This window comes from Copidosoma floridanum, unplaced genomic scaffold (genome assembly GCF_036245765.1).
Source record: "Copidosoma floridanum isolate Cflo_tuat_1 unplaced genomic scaffold, Cflo_Japanese_pri ptg000001l, whole genome shotgun sequence".
NCBI classification, from domain to species: Eukaryota; Metazoa; Arthropoda; class Insecta; order Hymenoptera; family Encyrtidae; genus Copidosoma; species Copidosoma floridanum.
The window spans coordinates 11,922,187-11,943,929 of NW_028321878.1; the positions used below are offsets into that span (position 1 = coordinate 11,922,187).

The 21,743-nt window shown below is 38.0% G+C and overlaps 1 protein-coding gene across 1 annotated transcript; it reads right to left on the bottom strand.

The window, feature by feature from the left end:
* Positions 1-342: 342 nt before the first annotated feature.
* Positions 343-9,624, bottom strand: LOC106642951 (E3 ubiquitin-protein ligase RNF144A). The gene is made up of 5 exons (XM_014357888.3): positions 8,292-9,624; positions 6,193-6,997; positions 5,724-5,886; positions 2,797-3,122; positions 343-2,467 (listed from the first exon to the last, which is right to left on the bottom strand). The coding sequence occupies exons 2-5, from the start codon at positions 6,841-6,843 to the stop codon at positions 2,150-2,152; spliced, it is 1,458 nt and encodes a 485-aa protein (XP_014213374.2). The 5' UTR covers positions 6,844-6,997; positions 8,292-9,624; the 3' UTR covers positions 343-2,149.
* Between the last annotated feature and the right edge of the window lie 12,119 nt (positions 9,625-21,743).

Sequence of the window (21,743 nt, forward strand, 5' to 3'; positions counted from 1 at the left end):
CAGTGAACTATATCCTCAGCAAGATCAAAGGCAAAATCTTTAGTTTTTTCTATGCAATCTGCTTTGGTAACTTTGAACAAATACGTATGTGTATTTTATGTAATTGTTTTTATTTTTTTAAATATGCTATATCAATTCTACGAACGATAAAAAATTATGGGTAAAAGTGGACTTCACTCCACCTTCTGTGAAGTTGGTTTCTAAAAAATCTAAAAATTCCAATAACCCAATAACTTCTCGAAGGGTGAAGCAAACACATCCGCCAAATTATGCTAGCCTCTTTCAATGTTAATAGGGTGAGAATTTAAAAAAAATAAAACAACAAAATAAATTGTTTGGCGATAGATGAAAAATTTATTTAAATCAAAATCATTTGCAGGTTTTAGAGACTGTACAGAATTATCGTCTGGCCAGCTCCCACAAGCGCGTCAATGCTACAACGGTGATGCTGCTTTAACTGATAATCATACATTTTTGCTGTAAATTATTCTTTACGTCTTTTTAATTTACGCTTTTTTTCAACTGTAAGACCGCTGAGTGCCAGATAATTATCTACCTATTCGCCGATCATTGCACGGGCTTCGGCCGAGCAACAAGGATGGAGCAAGGCTAAAAGCCGTAATGTAATTGTTTATTAATATACATATTACATAATACATATATTATGGTAAACAATAACAGATGACTTAAGAGAAATGAAATTATGTTTAACGTAAAATTCATAATAAATCATAACGTCACAGCTTACTATCTCTGAGCTAAAATAACATACACAATATTTATCACTAATCAGTTTTGACCGTTAATTACATTCATTCTCATCAAAATACATCGATAATTAATACTATTTTTTTTAAGGTCTGTATCGTCAATATCATGCACAATTATAAAAATGCATTTCTACATCCCCATTTCGTCATGTAAATAAATATTTTAAAACGCATTTATTGATCCTGGGCGCACATCATGGAAAAAACTTCAACATTTTTGTGTTATGGAATACCGTCAAGATTTCTCAGTAGAAACTGCGCCGTCAAATGAAAAATTCAAAGTTTTCATTATAAACATCGTCCTCACGCCTCCACTATATTTTACAACCATTATTTGAAATCTCGAAATCTCGATGGATTTAATTTCAAGGAATGTATACATTTTGTTTCTTCGTTTTTTCAACATTATGATGATTTCAAAAACCAATTAACATCGCAGTTATACTCATAGTTACGCAACGCGTGAAACGGCATTCTAATTTTATCAGCAAACAAGAAAAGCAATAATAAGTAGTACCCAGTACACATCTGAGAGTTGACTTGATCTCTCGCTTAGCTAGTCTCATGTTACTTAAAAACTAGCGAGGACACTCTTGAATTTTTTTATTCTTTCTCTTTTGAAGCAAATAGTAAGCACCTCTTGGGAAAAAAGGAAGCCATCCAAATTTTTATTATCTGACACACGCAGCTCTTTCAGCGCGTCGTTCGTGTTGGTTTTTTTTTCCATCGCTTTAACCGTTATTTGCATCGGGAATCATTTTAAAACAAAATACGTTTGTCCGTGTGCTTTGTTGAAAACATTGTGTAACTAATCAGAATTTATATTATGTTAGAAAAAAAAGAAAAACTTAACATAAACATTATTATTAATTAAAAATAATCACAGTGTATGAAACGCTAACGGATAGTCACTTTTTTTCAGCATCTTATAAATTAATATTTTTCACCCTTCAAATTACTCAACGTTATACTTTTTCCCTTAAAAAATGTACACCGATTAATCGACGATTACTTACGATACGCAAAATAATAAATATATACATGTACAACACGACAGTGATCGTTAAATTCATTATCGTCGTCGATTATCGTTCACTGCACTAACCTCCGACATATATGTATTATATTTATATAACTTTATATTTTTGACCCTATAAATTGTACAACCCCTTCGATTAGAGATCGAATCTAGATCTCCGATTTGAGATCAACGACATAAATATTTATATATGTATATAAAAAAAAAAGAGCAAGAGCTACCAGTCGACGTTGCGGTCTGTCGCTCGTCTTTACGAGAAACGAAAAAATAAACCCACATTGATTGCCGGGGCCCATCTAAAAGATAAATAGGGACACTCTTTGTCGCAGAGCTGCGAATTTTACGTGCCAGTGTCTTCTTGGCTTGACGCCGGAGCTCCCGTTTGCGTTGCACCTGCACCTGACGATGCAGCAGAGGCGGCAGCTACCACGGCGGTCGTCTCGTCCTGCTCGAGGCGCGACGAACCGCAGACCCGGCATTTGCAGCAGACTATGCAGGGCGCCGCTAATAAGAGAAGCGGTGAGGCGACCAGCAACAACAAGCCAAAGCCTGCGAAGATACCGATCACCTGCGTCCGGTGCCAAATCACCGAGGCGCGCGAGTGGCCCAGCTTGTTTTTGCACGGACCCTTGTCGTAGTGCCGCAGCAGAAAATCGTCCTGTTGACAAATTGTTGCAAAATCTTGTTAACATCAACTCATTAATTGTTATCATACGGTTAAGTAAAGATTCGTCATTTTTTTTTAATGGAGTAATTTGCAAATTTCACGTTCACAGCTTCAAGGTTTTCCTGCTTACGTGTCCAAAGAGCATATTAGTGTAAGATTGTTTCGCGGTGCAATAAAACGCAACTACATACGCACAATGACGAGCTGTCATATTACAAATTAAACTTTACGCATGCCAGTTCTATCATAAATAAATGAAAGAAAAACGTGACCAATGATTGTATCGATGATTCCATTGAAGCGAGATGAAAAATACTCACGTCCAACGAGGCCAAGCAGTACCAACAAAAGACGTGCTTGCACCTCTTGCACATCATCTGAGCGCAGCCCTCGTCCTTCTCGATCGGCACGGAGCACATCGGGCAGCACTTGATGCGATCGCTGTCGAAGGGTATGCCCAGCGGTAGCTCCGGACAGGGTCCCCGATGCCAGGGCTCGCGGCACAACGAGCAAAAGTCCGTCGAGCAGTTGGGACAGTGCACAGGGCCTGGACTCCCGCTCGAGCCGTCACCGGCGCTGTTCAATGAGCATATCGTCTCGCAGCCGGCCCGTGGACACCAGGCACGCTCCTTGTCCATCGAAACGTCTGCAAAATCATGATTATTATTTATTGTTTTGTAGAATACATGTTTACCATGCAACGCGATGGTATGCCGTGTTAATTGTAGGGGTCAAATTATCACAAAGTGTATATACCTAGAGATATCTTGTAAGAGGGGATGGACCATCAGTCGAAAATCGGGAGCGATGTTTCGATTCAAATGGAAGGGTGTATTATGATTTTACTTACGTTTCGACAGAATTATACAGGGACATTGGTCCTTTGGTACATACTGACTTTGATAATATGTTTATTGGGTGCATGACGGTAAAGTATAAAAAATGAGCTCAAAGAAAAGAGACGATAAGGTAAAATAAAATAAAAAATCTCGTGCATAATTACGTGTAGGGGCGTCTCGGCAAGCTATTCGCAAAAAATGGGATCTGCCAGGTCAACTGGAAAGCTGAGATAAGGGTGATTACACGAGGGCAAGTGGTTTTTTTGACTACTCGGACGATATAGGTGTATGTGTACCTGAGGATTTTAGATTTTCGCCGGTATACCGGTCACTACCCTTATACATACTGACTTTACCGTCGATTAGACGCAGACCCAACTTCATCACTGATTTTATGGAGTTAATTGTGTTGGGATTTTTTTTTAATGTAAATTATGGCCGAATTGTTCAGACAACATTTTTTTATTTGTAGGCTCTTGAAAAAACTTTATTTCCAATGTTTATGTCTTGAGAAGAGTTTTTGGAGTGTAAAAGAGCGAATGATCGATACAATGACGTGAATTGAAAAATACCTCGAATATTGGTGATTTTTCACAACTCGGATAAATTTTTCCCCAACATTTATTGCTCTTAACTATACTCACTGACTTACTTACAAAATGATTATTTGATGATGTTTAATTCAATGATACTTTTCTGGGCTGGGCTTAAATACAGTTTTACAATTGGTTAAAAAAAAAAAAAAATTTTATGCAACCCTTGCACCATTTAATAATTTTAAAATTATAGTTTTTTCTTTATGTTATGAATCATAAGGATTTCTTAGAATCGTTAAAAAAATATTAACAACAAAAAGAGTAATCTTCTTCTATAATTTTCCGGTTAATACATATCACACGAACAACACAAAGCCGAGGCACTTTATCAAAATGCTTTTGAAATATTCACAGAAGTATTTAAAAACGAATAATAATATTCCGAAAACAGACATCTTATACAAGGTACTTTGAAGATATTTTCAAAATTGTAGTGACGAAAATTGATAATTAATCGTTCCTAGGAAAAATTATTGTCCAACATTAAAAAACGGAATAAACACATTAAGTATATGGAAGTATTTATCATTCTGAAAATATTCTTTTATCACTGATCCTTTAAAATCTAATTTCAACTTATCTCTTGAATAGTATGTTAAAGACATTAAATATTAAACATTTTCATTGATTCGAAAAATTCACTTGAAATTACTCTCGAAAAAAAATAGTACATGAGAGCTGATAAAACGACATGAGTTATTTCGCGGATCTTAGAAGATATTCATATTATTTCTAATTATAAAATAATTATTCCAAAATTTTCTTATTAAATAAAAACAAATGTATTTAAACCATAAGTTTCCACTCTCGTTTGATAGTCACAAATACTCATTAACTAATAAACAGTTGTGCTTTTTATAAAAATAATCCTTAAGAGTCGATTTTTCTATTGGAAATGTAAAAAAAAAAAAAAAACATAATTCTGCAAGTTTCTATTGTATGTTACTTGTTTAAATGAATTTGTTTCAATTAAAACATTGCCTACGCGTAATATCTGGAGTTTTCATTTGAAACTTCCTGGTAACTGAACTAATTAATGTGTTGGCTCTAAATCTTTTAAAGTAATTTTTCACTTTAACAGATTTAGAGAGTATTCATGGACTAGAATTGAGCGTGATTTGATTGACGATAAACGAATTTTGTTATTGGTATATTCGAGCTATTGTCGTCGACTTTTCACATTCAAATGAGTCAAATAATAATGAGCGCGCTCGTGTGTGACGTCTAAATTGCGCGTAATGGAATAATTAAAAGAGTACTTTAAAAAGTCATGTTAGATTATATGTTCCGAATATCATCGTAGTGTGCGTTTTTCCCGTTAAAATTGATAGATTTATAATTATTCACTTACATAGATTAAGGTATGTTTTTTTATTAAATACTGTATGAGTATTGTCAAGTCGGTAGGTACATTTGGTATTGTTTTTTTTTTTTTTTTTCACTACGTCTTAAAATATTAAGGGAAGTGCTTTTACGAATCCTACAAGACGCTCATTAAACTGTAGATACCAGCAATTACGATTTAATAAATAGCCCATTAAGGATCAACTATATTATGTATTAATAATTCGACATGTGGATTTTATCGTTGTCAAGATGCACAAGTAGAGTTGTGTTTTTTTATGGAAAACAATAAACGCAGCACTTTACTCTTGAAAAAAAAAAAAAAAAAAGTTTCTATTAAGGTTTTACGGCAATTCAGTATATTGGTCAAGTAAAAAGTAGGTAAATTAATTTCGCGAGGCCAGGGAGAGTATTTTTGTTAATCGAAATGTAAGGGGGGAATAAAATGAACACGGTATAAAATCTTACCTCTGTTGAGACGAAACTTGTGATGTTTTTCGACGAGTTCTGGACTCACTAGAGTGCCGATTTCTTGCAACGAAAGCATACCGTCTTGATCACACTTCGCGTCCGGACAGCTAATGTCGTAAGCTCCTACTTCTATTTCGAACTCCATGTAAGCGCGCATACACTGGAAAACAAAAATACGATGCTCAATCAGTAGTTTTCTTTTCGAAACGTCGCTACCTGCGAACCCGCGAAACCAAATCTTGAGGCTTTTTTAAAACGAGTGTCTCGTTTCACGGTGTATAAGACAAGCTTGTACGTAAATATTGACATCCCGGTCTCATGCGGTATACCGATGGATCAACAAAGTTGACAAATAAATGAAAAAAAAAAAAAAAAAAAAAAAAAAAAAAAAAAAAAAGACTTGCATAGACCGATGAAAACGTTCATCAACCAAATCTCGAGCTCAGCCTGTGGGCGTTGTACGTACATCCTTACAGTAGGAGCATCCACAGCCTTCAATAGTAAACATCTGAGCCACAGGTACGTCCGATAGGCAGAGCTTGCAGAGAAAACGCCCGAGGTGGGTCTGCGAGGTGGTCTGAGCCGCCGGGACGAAGTTTCCAGCTGCCAAACTGTACCGCGAGCTCGACGCCAGTGATAAAAGACTCGAGCACCGCGAGCACACCCTGCTGCGGTTGATCGGCCGGCCAGCCTCGAGCGCCAGGGTACTCAGTCCCACGGCGGTCTCGCACTTCCTCAGGGCCGAGGGGTGCAGGCTCATCCAGCTGCCACCTCGACTGGCCTCCAGGCTGGCACTGCTCTCGGGCCTGAGGAGGGGCGCCTCGCCGCTGTGCTTGTTCAAGGAGCGCTCGGCCAGCGACAGGTTGATCGCGCTGGACTCCTTGCGCAGCAGGGGTAGCCTTATGCCGCTCAATTTACTGCTGCTACTGCTCATCTTGTCAGTTCTCTTGTGATGGTTGCTCGTCGCGTCGTTGCTGTTGCTGGTGTTGTTGTTGTTGTTGTTGTTGTTTTTGTTGTTTTGGCTGCTGGTCTTGCTGGAGGTCGTTACGGAACTAGCAGCGGTGCCCATGTCCATGGGAGCGGCTCGTCGAAGGACGAGCGAGTGTAGACTAGGCATCCCCTAGTCGCAGCAGCTTGGGGGAGGATGGAAGGGTTGGGAGGGCCTATTTCATTGTCTGCCCACCGCAGCCGATGTCACGATGAGGCCTCTCCTGCTGCTGCCTGGGGAGTCACCTTTTTATGCGAGTGTACATCTGTACCAGGAAGATGGCCTGAAATTTTGGGAAATTTTTTTTTTTTTTTTTTTTTCCATTAGCACTGCACGACACTTTTGCAATCATTTTCACGGCATGTGCAAGAAGTGATATATTACAAGTTTCAAGGAAATAGATACCAGGCTAAAGATAACAAAACTGTAAATATACAAAGGTAGAGATTTTCCTTTGAAAGTAATCGTAAAAACTCATCAAGAACTTTATACAGCTATTATTTTTTGTGTTACGATATTCAATTGTATAAAATTATGTAAAGAATATTATGTGAAACTTGAAACATGCCTTAAGATGTACTGATAGTGACAGAAAATTTGTTTACATCTTGGGAGGAAAAAGAAAGATTTAAAGATAACAGACACTTAATTATGAAATATAAGCAAGGACAAGCATAAAGGAGGAAACAGCTGTTAAATATGAAACAGTTTTATTGCATCCAGGAGATTAAGCGTTCATTTAACCAAAATTCAGCATATTAAAGACAATTTTTCTTACCTACACATATACATGACATTTTGGAGCTTCATTGCTTATATATTATATAAATTGGGTGAAAAATACAAAGTTGTAAAATAACATGTAAAAGTAAAACATTGCATTAAAAAGTTATAAAATAAAGTAAAGCACTCAAGTATAAACCAAGAATAGATGATTATTGAAATAACTTGTGTGATAAGTTTGTGTACCTTGTAAGTTTTACAACTTTAACTATAAATCTGTGTGACACAAATTTAAAATAAGTGAATCTACTAGGCCAACATGAAAAATCTATTATTTTTTTAAATAAATGGGTAAATAAATATGTTTTGCTGCACCATTCAAAGTAACTTTGGTGCACTCTTTATCAAAAAATGCAAACGGATTCTTATTTTCGATTCAAAAGCAAGTTCAAAGACTAGCCAAGCTGTGAGTATATAGTGTCCAAGTTTATAATTTATTTAAAATATTAATATAGGAAACATAAAACATACAGTTTTGTAAAAAGCACGTACACAACAGGAAACAAAAACCATATGTTGTTATGTCTCTAGTGACTAACTTAATGCAACCGATATTTGAAAGTTTGGTTTACCATAAGACAAATAGAGCATAGCACTAACAAGTAAAACAAATGTATATTTAAGTAGGTACCCCCTATGCATATTTAACGACTACTTTATCCATTTTTATCTATTTTGCATGCAAAACATCAAGCAGAATCTACTTTTGAACAAGTATGAACTGCAAAGCAGACTAAAATAGCATCAGTGTGGCAGACTAAGGTGTATCTGTTCTGTGTCATTTCAAGACTTACACTATACTCCAGCCAAAATTTTGTCGACCAGTGCTTTGCAGTGGGAGGAGCAACAGCAGTAGTTTATCATTGCCACCCGATGAAAGTCCAACCAACAGCATATAGAAAGTCACTTGCACCAATACTCTTGAACTTCTTTTTTTTTAAATAAAAAAAAAAAAAAAAAAAAAAACCAGATTGACTCCTGACACTAGTGCAACTCTATTTCAATCCCTGATCACTCACTATTGCAGATACCTATCACACAGAGCTCAGTAGCACTTGGCACTCTGCACATACGAACGTCATCCTCTGGACCACAATGTATCGATGCACACGAACACACACAAACCGACGTAAAATAGAAACACAGACACAGAAAGAGCAGATACGTCGTCGTCGTTGTTGTTCGTTGTTCTTACAACTCAGTAGCGAGAATTGATATTTTCCAGAAAGGCGAGGCAGCCTGGCCAACAGCAGCAAGTCGAAAAGTCGCGTATAAACCAGTGTTATAGGTACCTCGAGGTACTTAACACACTCCTCAGTCCCCACAAATCAGTTTCCGCTTGTCTCTCTTCAATAAAGAGATGTACTTATATAGCTATAGCAAAAATAACAGAACCCCACACACAACTCAGTCACTGGTGCAGTAGCATCGTAGGTCAATCCAATATAGGTGTAGGAAGGGTATACTTAAAGGTGCACAACACGCTTTTGTCCCCTTTTGGATAATATATGCTGGATCCTTCTTGTTGTTTTTTTATGTGTCAACGACTCTCAGCAGTACTGGTATCATCATATTTGTTACGAAGGGAAGAAGATCGGGAATTAATTATAATCACTAATCACACACGAGTGTACGGACGGAAGAGAGGATAATCGAATAGTGGTGAACGTCGTGTGCAAGTAATAATCTTGAGTGTGGACAGTGTTGTAGTGTTATGGAAGACGATGAACGACGCGAACCCGATGCTTGTACGTAATGTATATACATGCAGACAGCACCCAAGGAGCACAGCAGAATAATGTATAAAGTGTAAGTATATATTATATATATGACTCGCTGTCCGATGCCCGTGTCTTTTGCGCGGAGAGGGCATAAGACACAACCTCGACGAGCAGACTACTGCTTACTTACTGCAGACGTGCAGACCGTCGACGGGCTTGCTCTGGGTGTTCTTCTCTCCTCCTCCTCCTCCGCACCCCCGCAACAGTCAGCAACGACAGCAACTCAGCACGCTTGAGCGCCTTGCGCACAGCGTAGTGGTCGTATATTTACACGTTTACTCATATATCTGTATTTATATAAACCATGCGGCACGCGCGCACACACACACACACCTCTCGGAAGATCAGGAACAGATCAGCAGAGCAAAAATGATCCTGCAGAGGTTTGATTCACCAACGATACCCACATCAGGACTATACTTAGGTATACTTTACTTACCTTTTCATTGTTCTGAAAAAAGACTGAAAAAAGCTATACATAACTTGTGGTTTGAAAGTGCAGCACACACTAACTCGACTAAGTACGACATCCCCCCCGATCTGCGCTCTTTTTGCTTTCACGTACGCTATATACTACTTACTCTGCGCCTGCATGACAAAATCCGTGGATCAGACGATCGGCGATCGACTCCAACTCGGATGATGCCCTCAGATGCTGATGGTCCTGGTGCTCTCTCTCTGCTGCGCGCTCGCGTTTATACGTTGAAGATGTAAGTGTAAGCCTCAATACTTTATACCTACTGCTGGAAAAGTTTTTTTTTTTTTTTTTTTTTCCAGAACAAGCTTAAAGTCACTCTAAGAGGTCGACTCTACAAACTCTACTCTCTACAATCGTTATCCATACACATACCTATCAACCACTCCGGACTTCAAAATCTAATTGTCCGGTGTGCCGGTCCCAGCCGATCGTCGAATGCAACCCATTGTTACAATGGTGACAGCAGTTTGACCATACATTTTTTACAGTGTGCTTTTTGTTTTCTTTTGCACGATGCATTACCGTCGTCTATTTAAAAAGGCCTATATATACTAACGTCCAACTGGAACGACGTGCAACGAGCAGACACACTGCACGAGAGCGTTCGCGAATTTTCTTCCATCAGCGAGAGAGCGAGTAAAGGTATAATAGGGTAGGAAAAGAAAAGTTTCGCTCTTTTCGTCCTCTGTAACGTTGCACACGGTTAAGCAGCGTAGACATTGCCTATATAAAGCTGGCATGTGATCATCCGCTGATTAACTGCCAACGATCCCTTGATGACAATTAATCAAAAACATTGATCGTCAATCACCAGGTGGTACGTGCAAATTTTTGACGAAACCAATAACACTTTAAAAATCTTACTTCTCGGCGTGGGTCAAAGTGCTCCGATGTGATGCTGGCAATCGCTATTATGGGCATGAACGATGTGCGCGTCCATGCAACCGGTGGTGAGCGAACGAGGTGACCGGGTTGTGGAATCGGATCACGCCGTTGCGTATAGTCCCTTGATAAAAAGAAAGTGAAAAAAAAAGCGATCTGTGATAATCCACGAAAATTTTTAAGGATTACCGAGCAAGCCACTATAGTACAGCAAAAGGAATCTCGTGTTTTTAATAGGAAATAAAAAAAAAAAAAAGGTTGTGCTAAACATGCTGTACCAAGACTCACGTATCATTAGGAACAAAGCAAAAACTAACCGATCGGTGAAGTAACAGTCATAGCGATAACGGTGACACTTAAAAGTAACGATCGTATAAAGAAAGCAGTTGAGAAGGAAACTATAAAAGCGCGAGTACAAAAGGCAGAGAGAGGGGGGGGGGATAAAAACAACAACTGGAGTGAGATTGATTAACAATTTACTCGGTGCTATATATAGGGTAGCCGTTGGTCGCCTTGTATACTATGTACAAAAAGTTACCCATCGCCTGTCAAAGAGCGAATTACGAATAAACAAAGAAAAGGAAAGGACCAAGCTGTGGGTCTTCGGACCCCGGTCATCTGTTGTCATTCAAAAATATGCCATTGTAAACTTTTTTTTAAAGAAATAATGCTCTCGTACAAGTAAATTGTATTTATTCCACAAACTTCATTGCTCAAACATAATATTAGCAAGATAAAATTGTTTGTCCGCGTCTGTACTAACTTTCTGAGCAAGTTTTGATTTAAAAAAAAATGTTATCTTAATTTTATAACTATATGGTCCAAATACGAAAAATTTGAGGTAATGTTTTCGGATTTTGCACTTATGCGTCTCGGGTAATGTCACTCTACAAGATACCTGTAAAACACTTTGTTCTCGGCAAATTTTGCTGTTCCTTCTAGACAAAGCGTTTTCTTTCGGTTTCCGATGGTTAAGTTGTCATACTATCATTTTTTTTTATTTTTTACGCTTGTTTATAAACTACAGTTACTTTTTTTTTTTTTTTTTACAGAAAAAAGTACTTTGTTAAATTTACTTTCGTAATGCATTTTTGACTTTGTACTTTGTTTATCAGCAAAACAACGTGTACAAATATCAGAGTCAAAAATGATTGTTAGTTTTAACAAATTTAAACAACCTCCTAACGAACGTGTACATAATTATTATATACCCACGACAATACTAATCAGAAATTAACACGATGCAATAAAAAAAACAATAGCTTCTGTCAGAGTCTAAAAAAAAACGTGAAGGAAACATGTTCTCGTATGTAAAAATACATATTTATATCTCTCATTAGCCGTCAAAAGCCACACAGTCGTTGTCTAATTGCCGTCGCGTAAATCGCGTTGAAATGAACTTTCATTGCATTGTATACGCAAACGTGTACTGTTTTTTTAACTTTCCATCGTGAAATGCACGTGAATATTGCATTTGGTATCATTACACTTTGGATTCTCCGAAAAATAAACAAGTACGAGTTCGTGATGTACAAATATAAGCTTGGATGACGAAAAAAAATAGTTATATTTATTTTTTATAGCCACGCTTTACGCGAACGCAGTATACATTTAAACGTCGTTGGCTCTATATCTGTCGACTAATTTTCGATAAATGATTAACCAAAAATAACGAATTAATCTATAAAACACTATACTGATTAGGCGTAAAAAAAAAAAAAAAAAAAAAAAAAGAAAAAAAAAGAAAAAAAAAAAAAAGAAAAAAAAAAGAAAAAAAATAACGTACACGTGCGATGACGAAATTCTATGATAAATATGACAGCAAGTGTACTTTCGTCCAACGTTCAGAGAAGTTTTTCCGGAGGGAGAGAGAGAGATGTTATCCAATAAACAGCTGCAGAAAGGCGTCATTTCCGCGGGTCTCTTTCACCATATAGCTGCAATAAGCCTCTTTATTCTCCGACATGCATAATGCAATACAAGCACAAATAATTTCCTCCACAACTATACGTACAAGCTCGTCACTTCCTCGCATACGCGATCAGCTGCATATATATATATGTATGTAATATACTATAAAGCGAAGGCGAAGGAGGTGATTAGAGACGGATATCGCGGTTGCAGCAGCCAGAGCCGCGAAAAAAGATACATTTACTAGTAGGTGGTTATATATATATATGCAAGAGGAAAAGATGCCCCCTTGCAACAATCCGAGCCGCATGAGCGCAATGTTACAAGCATCTTTCTCCTTCGTCCCACCCTCTTCGCCTTGGCTTATCTACGTGCCGGCTTTTTTTTTCTCTCTCTCTCTCTCTCTCTTCCTCGTGATAATATCGCCGAGTGTGTGTGTGTGTGTGTAATTACGTGTGTAAGCTCACGCGCCGAGATTCGCGATAAGGCCCCTGTTGTTGCATGCCCTCTTTGTTGGTGGGATGTAGCGAGCCGAGAGAATCTCCGTCGTCTCCTTTCCGCTGTGTGTGTGTACACGAACTACAAACATCCACGACACTTCGAGGATTGTTCGTATTTTTGTAATGATTAGTAATTTGCCATCTCTTTGAATGAAAGGTATACGAGTACTCGGCGGGTATAAGTACATATATGTGTGGGAGGAGAAGAGAAAAAAAGTGGGTAAAAGTAGCGCGAACGAGTGACCGTAACCGAAGATGATGGCTTCTTCCATATTCGTATTTATACGTGTGCACCAACGATGTACGAGTGGCTGAATTTGGGATCTCTCCGTCGGTTTGACCTCTTTTTTTTTTTTTTCAAAGTAAGTACACAGTAGGTAGCGGCTGTTAAGGTGGGCGGTCTTGATTCGCGGTACGCGGTACAAACATGCTTCCTTCTATGTCATGCAAGTTGAGTTTTTTGAAAGTTGAGGGCGGGACAAATGAAGAAATCTTATTGTGCACGAGGCATGCAAGTTTTTTTCCCCCCAGAAAAAGTGAAGAGTTAAAGAAAGAAACGAAAATTCAAACAGTTAATTGCACGGCAATATAAAGTTGTAAACCGGTGATTGTTTTGCAATGTACAGGGATAGTTGGTGATGTGTACATATAGGTACTCGCTTTCCATCTCCATCTCTCGCTCAAGTGAAGGGTTGTACTTGTGTAAAAAAAAAAAAAAAAAAAAAATCACCATCACTGCTCAAGTTTTCGATGATAACAATGAGGTGTGCGAATAAAAGTGGCATTTAACACTACAAGTCTTGAGGATTAAAAAAAAAAGTCGCAAAAGTATCATCAGGTTGTCCCCCGAAAACCACACATCATCCGCTGCGTCTCCAAAATCAGACTGGAAATAGAAAACCAAAGATTGTTCCCCGAGGAGGTAAGATGTATATTTTTAAACCGTACAACCGATGTGACGTACAGATATATAGGTTCAAACACACGCAAGCGTTTATAGTTGTTGTTCGGAGACTCATCTTTTTTTTTCCCCCCCCGATGGATGCATCAGCGCTTATTTGTACATATATATACTATATGTATGCTTGGACGCGCTGTTTGATATTCCGTTTGCGATGACCGAGGCTCTCCGACATGCACGAGACGACGACAGCTAGCCAGGTGATGTGTTATTAAAAATGTGCCGTTCCGTCAAACACCTCGCACACAACTTTGATCGCGCACGTGAGAGCTTGCATGCGCGTCGCTCATTGTACAAGCTGAAGTCTACGAAAAATCATAGAATGGAGGAATTATATATTTATATCGGTTTGGATGGGTTACTGGATCTACGACTCAGTCTCATGTCAGCGTTTGTATCAAAGTATTGAAACATTTGATAGAAAAGCTCGTGCAAAAATAATTAGTTAATTTCCCTCTCCGGAATCAATGAAAAAAAAAGCTCTGTCGCAATAAGTTTGTATCTGTTTTATTCAAAAACCCGAAAACCTGAGAGGAGAGAAAAATACTTGGATCGCGTTAAAGATTTCGAGAGTATCGGGATGACGAACGACGATCGCAAGGGTTGACGTATGTGTAACCTTGGTTGTCGACAAGTGCCACGCGTATACATCGATCTCGTTATCGCTTTGTATTCCGGTCAATTTTTTGTTTGCGTGTAAGGCAAGTAAAACAAAAAAAAAAGCACGTGTCCAATAATCATCATTTGACAAAAACCCATCCGACGTATATAGCAAATGGAACGAAAAAAAAAAAAAAAACATTTCTTTTCACCCACAAAGATCCAATTGAGTAATGGACAATGCGCGCGTACACGAGACGATTACCATCAGCGTGTACATAATTCAATCCTTTTGGTATCGAGTGATGAGGTTTCAATTTTTCAAAATAAAAGCCACGCGCTTGCAAGACAGTGGGTAAGTATATATACCACGTGTACGCTGCACGTCCAGTGAAAATGAAAAAGCACCGGATATATAATGCACGTGTATGTGTGTGTGTATGCATAAACAGCAGAGAAAGTTTACGATGGACGACTAGCTATGTCTCATAGGTACTTTACTTTCCGACTGTCCGGCTGCGTGGCAAAAAGCACGTACGTTTACGTGTATACATCCGCACCAGTATAGAAACAGCCGGGAAGTGTTAGACACGTTTCAACATGGTCAGCTAGGCATGTATGATGCTTAAGTACCATATCTACAACTACAAAAATTAGTGCGTAATATATCTATATCGTAAAAGAATTTCTCCCTCGCTTACGTACACCTTGAAATTTTTTTTTTTTTTTTTTTTTCTCGTCACCGGCTCATCCCCCCTTTTTTTGCATTGCTCGGGAGATCGACTTTATATATACACTGTCAATTTCTACGCGCAAGCATATATAGGTACAACGAATTCAACGAGGGAATCAGCGTTTCTATATGAATACTCAAAGGGACGCGCGAGACCGTGTCGGAAAATAAAGTGAAATAAAAATCTTTTTCACGCCCTGAAAAAGCCCAACTAGATACATTTGTCACCGTGTGCGGCTTTCACTCGTCGAACTTTGATTTAATGCGCGAATTTGTAATACACTCACGAGTGCAGAGGCCGATAAAATGTATATACCCATTCGGGAGAAAGCACTTTATATGACATCTGTAAACTTTCCAAGACTCGGAAGATCATGAGGTGCACTCGTATTTACACTTGGAAAAACCAATATTATTTTTATTACCTGCGTCAAAATTTATTTGTGGACATCGATTTGGAAAAATCATTACAAAATTGAACTGATCGTCCATCTCGTTTATTTTGACGGCAAAATTTGAAACATTTTTTTTTTGTATAAACCGAAAGCCGGCTTTTATATCGAAAGCCGAGTGTGACTCGGCCAAATCTAAACAAACTAATACAATGAAAGATAAGAAACGCGACTGAGCCTCGCAATTTATTTTTTGTGACCTGTATATAGGAGCGTGGACGCTTTTTGCAAACGTCATTCCTCAAATCCCCCCTGACAATAGACGATTTCCATAAAAATATATATACATGGAGGACAAAGCAATGCGATACAGAGTCTTTTGCTCTCTTATGAATATGGAATCTAAAAAATAACTAGACTCTGACTTTTCTTCCTAGTTGACGTTGGCGTAATTCCCTACACTAGTGTGTGATGAACAAAAAAAAATTCAGGGAGCCATAAGACTTTTTTTTTGTATACTTTGCGCAAACACACATTCCTGCAAGGCTTCTGTTATTTCGAGCCGGCGAGAATAGTTCAAGCTTCTCTCGTACACTCTCTGTACAATAGATAAGAATCCGTAAAATGCTTCTTGAAAAATTAATCAAATTTCGTTTCTACTTTTACTTGTATAGGATGAATCAAAAAAAATTTTCTTTTGTTGGAAAAGGTTAAAGTGTAGAAAAAAGTAGAGCGGTATAACTCGTATGATTTTTTCGTGGATGTATGGGGAGTGAGCATCGTGACTCTGTAATACGACTACAATAATAAGTAGACGTTTTCTCTCAGACGATTTGGTTCTTTCTTATGTTTTATTTCTTTTGTTTTTCATGAGACTGTGAGCGCGTCGAGGGGGGTAGGGGCTAAAAAAAAAGGGTCGAACCATACGCTCATCCACGCAGATGGTACGTGTATTTTTCTTGTCATAAATAATTTAGGCATCGTGTCGAATTATCTTCGACCCAGTACCCACACCACGTTATCTTGATTTTTCTGTGTTATTACAGTGGCTGAAAAAGTCTACTACCCACGTCGCTGTACTTACTAAGTATGTCCCAGCTACTCTCGACTTGTTGTCCCGAATGTGTACAAATATTTAGTTTGTAATAGTATAAGTGACGACTGAAATCGTTTTTTTCTTTTTTTTGTTTTTTTTTTCCGTTCATAATACCGACTCTTGGCTCAGTTGACAGATATCTCTTCGTGCACAGAAAGAATAATTTTTTTTTCGATTTCGTCGAATGCCAAGAGTAAATTGAATTTCTCTTTACATTAGTGCCGAGTAAAAATGTTATTTTAATTTTTTTTTTTTTTTTTTTTGCATGATACGTCGAATTACGATACCGAGTGGTTGATTAAATACGTGCATGCGAGAGCAAGTGGTGCGTACACGAATATACATGTAATACTAAATAATATTCATCGTTGATGCTGCCTGTCAGATTTTTTTCCGAAAATCTAATTAATAATTTTTACCAGACAATTTTTTTTTGAAGCTTATATGATACAACACTCGATAATAATTGCAAAATAGCGCCACATGTTTTTAGAAAATAAAATTTGTGCAGTACCAATACTTCCAAATACTTTGAACAATTCTTTTTTTATGTTGCAGGCTGAACAAAAATTTCTTCAATAAGTTTACTGTGTTGAAAAAAAAAAAAAAAAGAAAAAAGAAAAAAGAAAAAAAATCATGCAAGAGAGTATCTATATATCCAAACCTACTAGGTATTGTATTTGTTTTTGTATAATTATAAATTGATAGAAAAAAAAAAAAAAATTTTTTTTTCTCCGTGAAACTACCGCACACTCGTATGTCGAGTAGATATCAGCTGATTTGCATTTCGCATTATCGGAGTTTCAGATTTGCCGAGCGAGAGAGAGAGTCCGCACATACACGCACACACGAGTGCAGAAACAGCTTCACGGAAAATCGCAATTCTACCGAGTAAACGAGCGAGCGAGCAAATTCAAAAAAACAAAACACACACGCACATACAATACACGCTTGACATTTATGCCTCAGCGAAAGTTCAATAAAATCAGTCTATTTGCATTTGTTTGCTTTTTTTCGTCTTATTTTTTATTTATTATTATTATTATTGTTTTTTTTTTTCGTTTTGTTTTTTGCGTTTTCGTCGATACGCTCTCTGCCTACCTATATGCGTATACGAGTTGCGAGATGTCCGATAAGGCTGTACGAGTGTAGAGATGGTTTTTTTTCCTCGCCGAGGCCGCGTCGGCGAAAAACTAATTTCACGTGTGTTGGTGTGTATGTACCGACTACTAACAAAAAAAAAAAAAAAAAAAAAAAACTCGGTGGTTAAAAATAATTGCGTGGACATACGCGCATGCGACTGATTCCAGAGGAGCGATTGTACAGCCCAAAACGCCACGCAATAAAGTAAAAAATGAAAAAAAAAAAATTTATATTAGAAAGGATGACCCTTGCAAAAAACTGTCCGAAGGGAGTCCAAGCTAGAATTAATTTTTTTTTTTTATAGAACCGCTCGAGTGCAGGCATCAGTTTCTCTTCAAGTGGAGCTGAGGTGATGGCGTTTGACACCACTCGTATGCTGACATATATATAATGCGAGAACGTTCAGGATATGTATAATGGTTCAGTAATGAGACACACATAAGACCATGTACGTGTAAGTGACAACCGCGAGTGATTGACGCTAGCTCGTCTCCTCTTTCTGATGTATACCTTCAATTGCGGGTACAGCATGTATAAGGTATAGGTGCGACCTGCTGTTACTCGCAGAGAAAAAATAACAAAGGATTTAGCAAAGTTTTTTTTGCTCTCGCAGTAAGGTAGGTACTCATAGGTGATTGTTTGAAAAAAAAAAAAAAAAAAAGAGGGAGAGTGGCTCTGTCGGTGCAAAAATATGTGTTAAAGCAGTAAAAGGGCTTCGAGCCCGTGTATAAACATGCGGATAAGGAACGAAAAGCCACTCCCTATTTTTTCCTCAAAACTGCGACACTATTGTACATATGTAGGTATTTATACTTTGAAGTGCTTCAATGTCAGCCGCAAGTGCACATTACACACATACGTGTGTCGTTGCAACATGCACTTGGAAACGCCCTCGCTCCGAGTTGCGAAAAAGAGATTTTTCTCTCTGCTAATTACCTATCCACGTATATTATACCGGATCGCATTGTGCGCACTGTCGATGGTCTCCGGGCATTAATAATTGATGATTTTTGTTTCGTACAAGCGGTGTGGGCGAACCGTTGGAAAAAAGAAAATCACATGTACAAGTACACTCAAGTCCGCTTGCGCAGCGCGTGTCGTTAATTAATAAGAGCGAGTCGGCGCGCGTGTGCGCGAAATTAATAAGTATATTGATTCGCGATTAGTGTAGGTATATGTATAATATGTATAACGTGTGTATATATTGGCCGTAGCTGTTGTTGTTGTTGTTGTAGAAGCTCTGATGATGAGCGCGACTGAAATCCGATTAGTCACGTTTCGAGAGTGATGATGATAGTAGAGCGATAACAACAACAATAACGGAGTCAGTGGTGGTGGCGATAGTGATGCGAAAAAAAAGAAAAAAAATAATCGGCTGCATGATTAATAAGATGACGAGTGCGCGTGTTGCATTCAACTGGCTACACGTGCTCGAAGATTTAATATTTAGAGTTGAAAATATATAACTCAGAGGTGTGAACGAGATTTTTTTTTTTTTTTTTTCATGCACATATGTAAAATACAATTAATTTGGGTGCTTCTCTCGCAATGACCGTTTTATTTCGCTTTCCAATGAATTGACAAACATATATATATATCCACCGTATATACGATGAAAAATAGGGTAATAATGGCAGTTGACTATAAGTATCATGTTCTTTTGTCTTTCAAGAAGTTGCCGATGGGTTACGTGACACAGGCTGGTTTAATGCGAATTTCAATATTCGTGCGTCTGTACATGGGCAATGCTGTGAAAAATGCTTACCATTACGATTGACAAAACAAATTGGGATCACCAAAAAAAAAGCTGCAACACACTTGTTTCACAGATAACTTTTGAAATTTATCGAAACAAATAATTTTTCGCGCGCGAGCTGCTCCTTTTTGTGCAGCAGATCTTTATATATTTAAATAAATTGCAACTCCCCAGTTTCTGAGAATGTCCTGTTTTTTTTTTTTTTTTTCTTTTTACTAAAATAAAATTTAACGTAAAAGCTCAGTTGATACAGTCTTCACAAGCATATATATTAATGTTCGCCGCATACTTTTTAGTAGAAACGCTCCTGTGCATGTAAGGTTTGAGCGAAACAATTTAATGCCATTATGTTACACGTTACATACATAAGCGAGAGAGAGAGGACGCCTTACTAGTTCGATTATGCGATTGATGTTTTGATTACCAAACAGACGATTATATAGAGGGTACAGTCGAGAGTATAGGTAATTAGAAGCCAATCGAGTGGTGTATATAATATGGTACACGCGTGCACGTAACGGCGCAACGAAGCTGGGAAAATGTTGCCTTTTGAGAAATACCTAATCGTTGAAAGAAAAAAAAAAAAAGCACAAACAATTAAGACAAAACTATTTGTATCCCGCATCTTTTGAAACGAATGATTTTACTTTCAAATGTTTCTTCATCTTACTACACTGCAATAAAAGCTTACGAATACCAAATGAATAAAATATATATAGTTGCGAAATTAATCGACTCTGTGTGTGCACGAGACTGTACAAAATACAATTCAAATAGAACAGAGGAACAAAGGGAAGAACGCCGAGTTCGAAGGAACTTGTATGATATATATTTATAGCATCCTTGATTTGTATATCGTTCCATCGTAAATTTTACCGCAAACAATAGCCTCACCAATAACAACTACCTATACGAAGAGAAAACCCAAACCGCAATCAAAATTCGCCTTCGAATGCGGTGCGAGGAATCAAAGGAGATCCTTGCTCCTCTGGGACATCCAACTATACGTATATATGCATGTATGTACATCACACAACGGTATATAATATATAATACTTTTAACGGAGGTACAATACATATAGGAGCACGAAAAAAGTGCACGCGCCTTGCACGTGCTGATGCTGTGACGTGTGGACGCGGAGATCAAGGCTCTCTTGGCTGCAATTAGGAAATTTTTTTTTTCACCCCCCACTGACGAGCCACTATGATGCAGTGTGTGTTTGTGTGTCCTAATGCTGCAATCAGTGTTTTTAGTTCAACACAATAATATAATGTGGTGTATGTGAAACATTACAAATATTTCGTCTTGCATGAGCTTATAAACGTTAGAACGTTAGATGAGGCAAAGTTCGTAAAGAGACACGAGAATCACACACATATACTTACGTGTGCGAGGAAAGAGGAGGTGGAGGCCTGGAGGGAGCTGCGGACTATCGTTGCGGATGTTTCGCTGATGTGTTATCGATTTTGATACGCGCCTTGACCGCCTTTTCCGAGAGAGAGGATAGATATCTTTGCTGGCGGATGGGCGAAATTTAAGGGGCGCGAGTGGAGTGTTCTTCTCTTTTGCTCCTTCCTCTCTTATCCCGTTGAGTTGAGTGTTTGCTCTTAGCCTCGACCTTCGTCCCTCTTCTTTGCCTTTTGCGAGGGTGAAGGTTGGAAAAATATATATCTCACTTAATATCTATACATATACCGTACGCGATTATATGTGTGGATGTTGGACGAATGTGTGACTTTTTCTTTCACGGTCGGACGGAAGCTATATATTATGCTTACCACCTTTCAACGTTTTCTCCAGTCATGGCACAATAAACAACGTTATTTTTTCAATAAATTGATGTATAAGTAGTAATGGAACATATCATCATTTTTTAGTCGATAAGGGATTTTTCCCACTCTTAAATTTACTTTTTTCGATGCGGTTGATGGTATCACGGTAAGTATACTTACTACATACATCATTCGCAATTTGCAATGCTCGCATTGATGGAGTTTGAAATGCATGCGCGA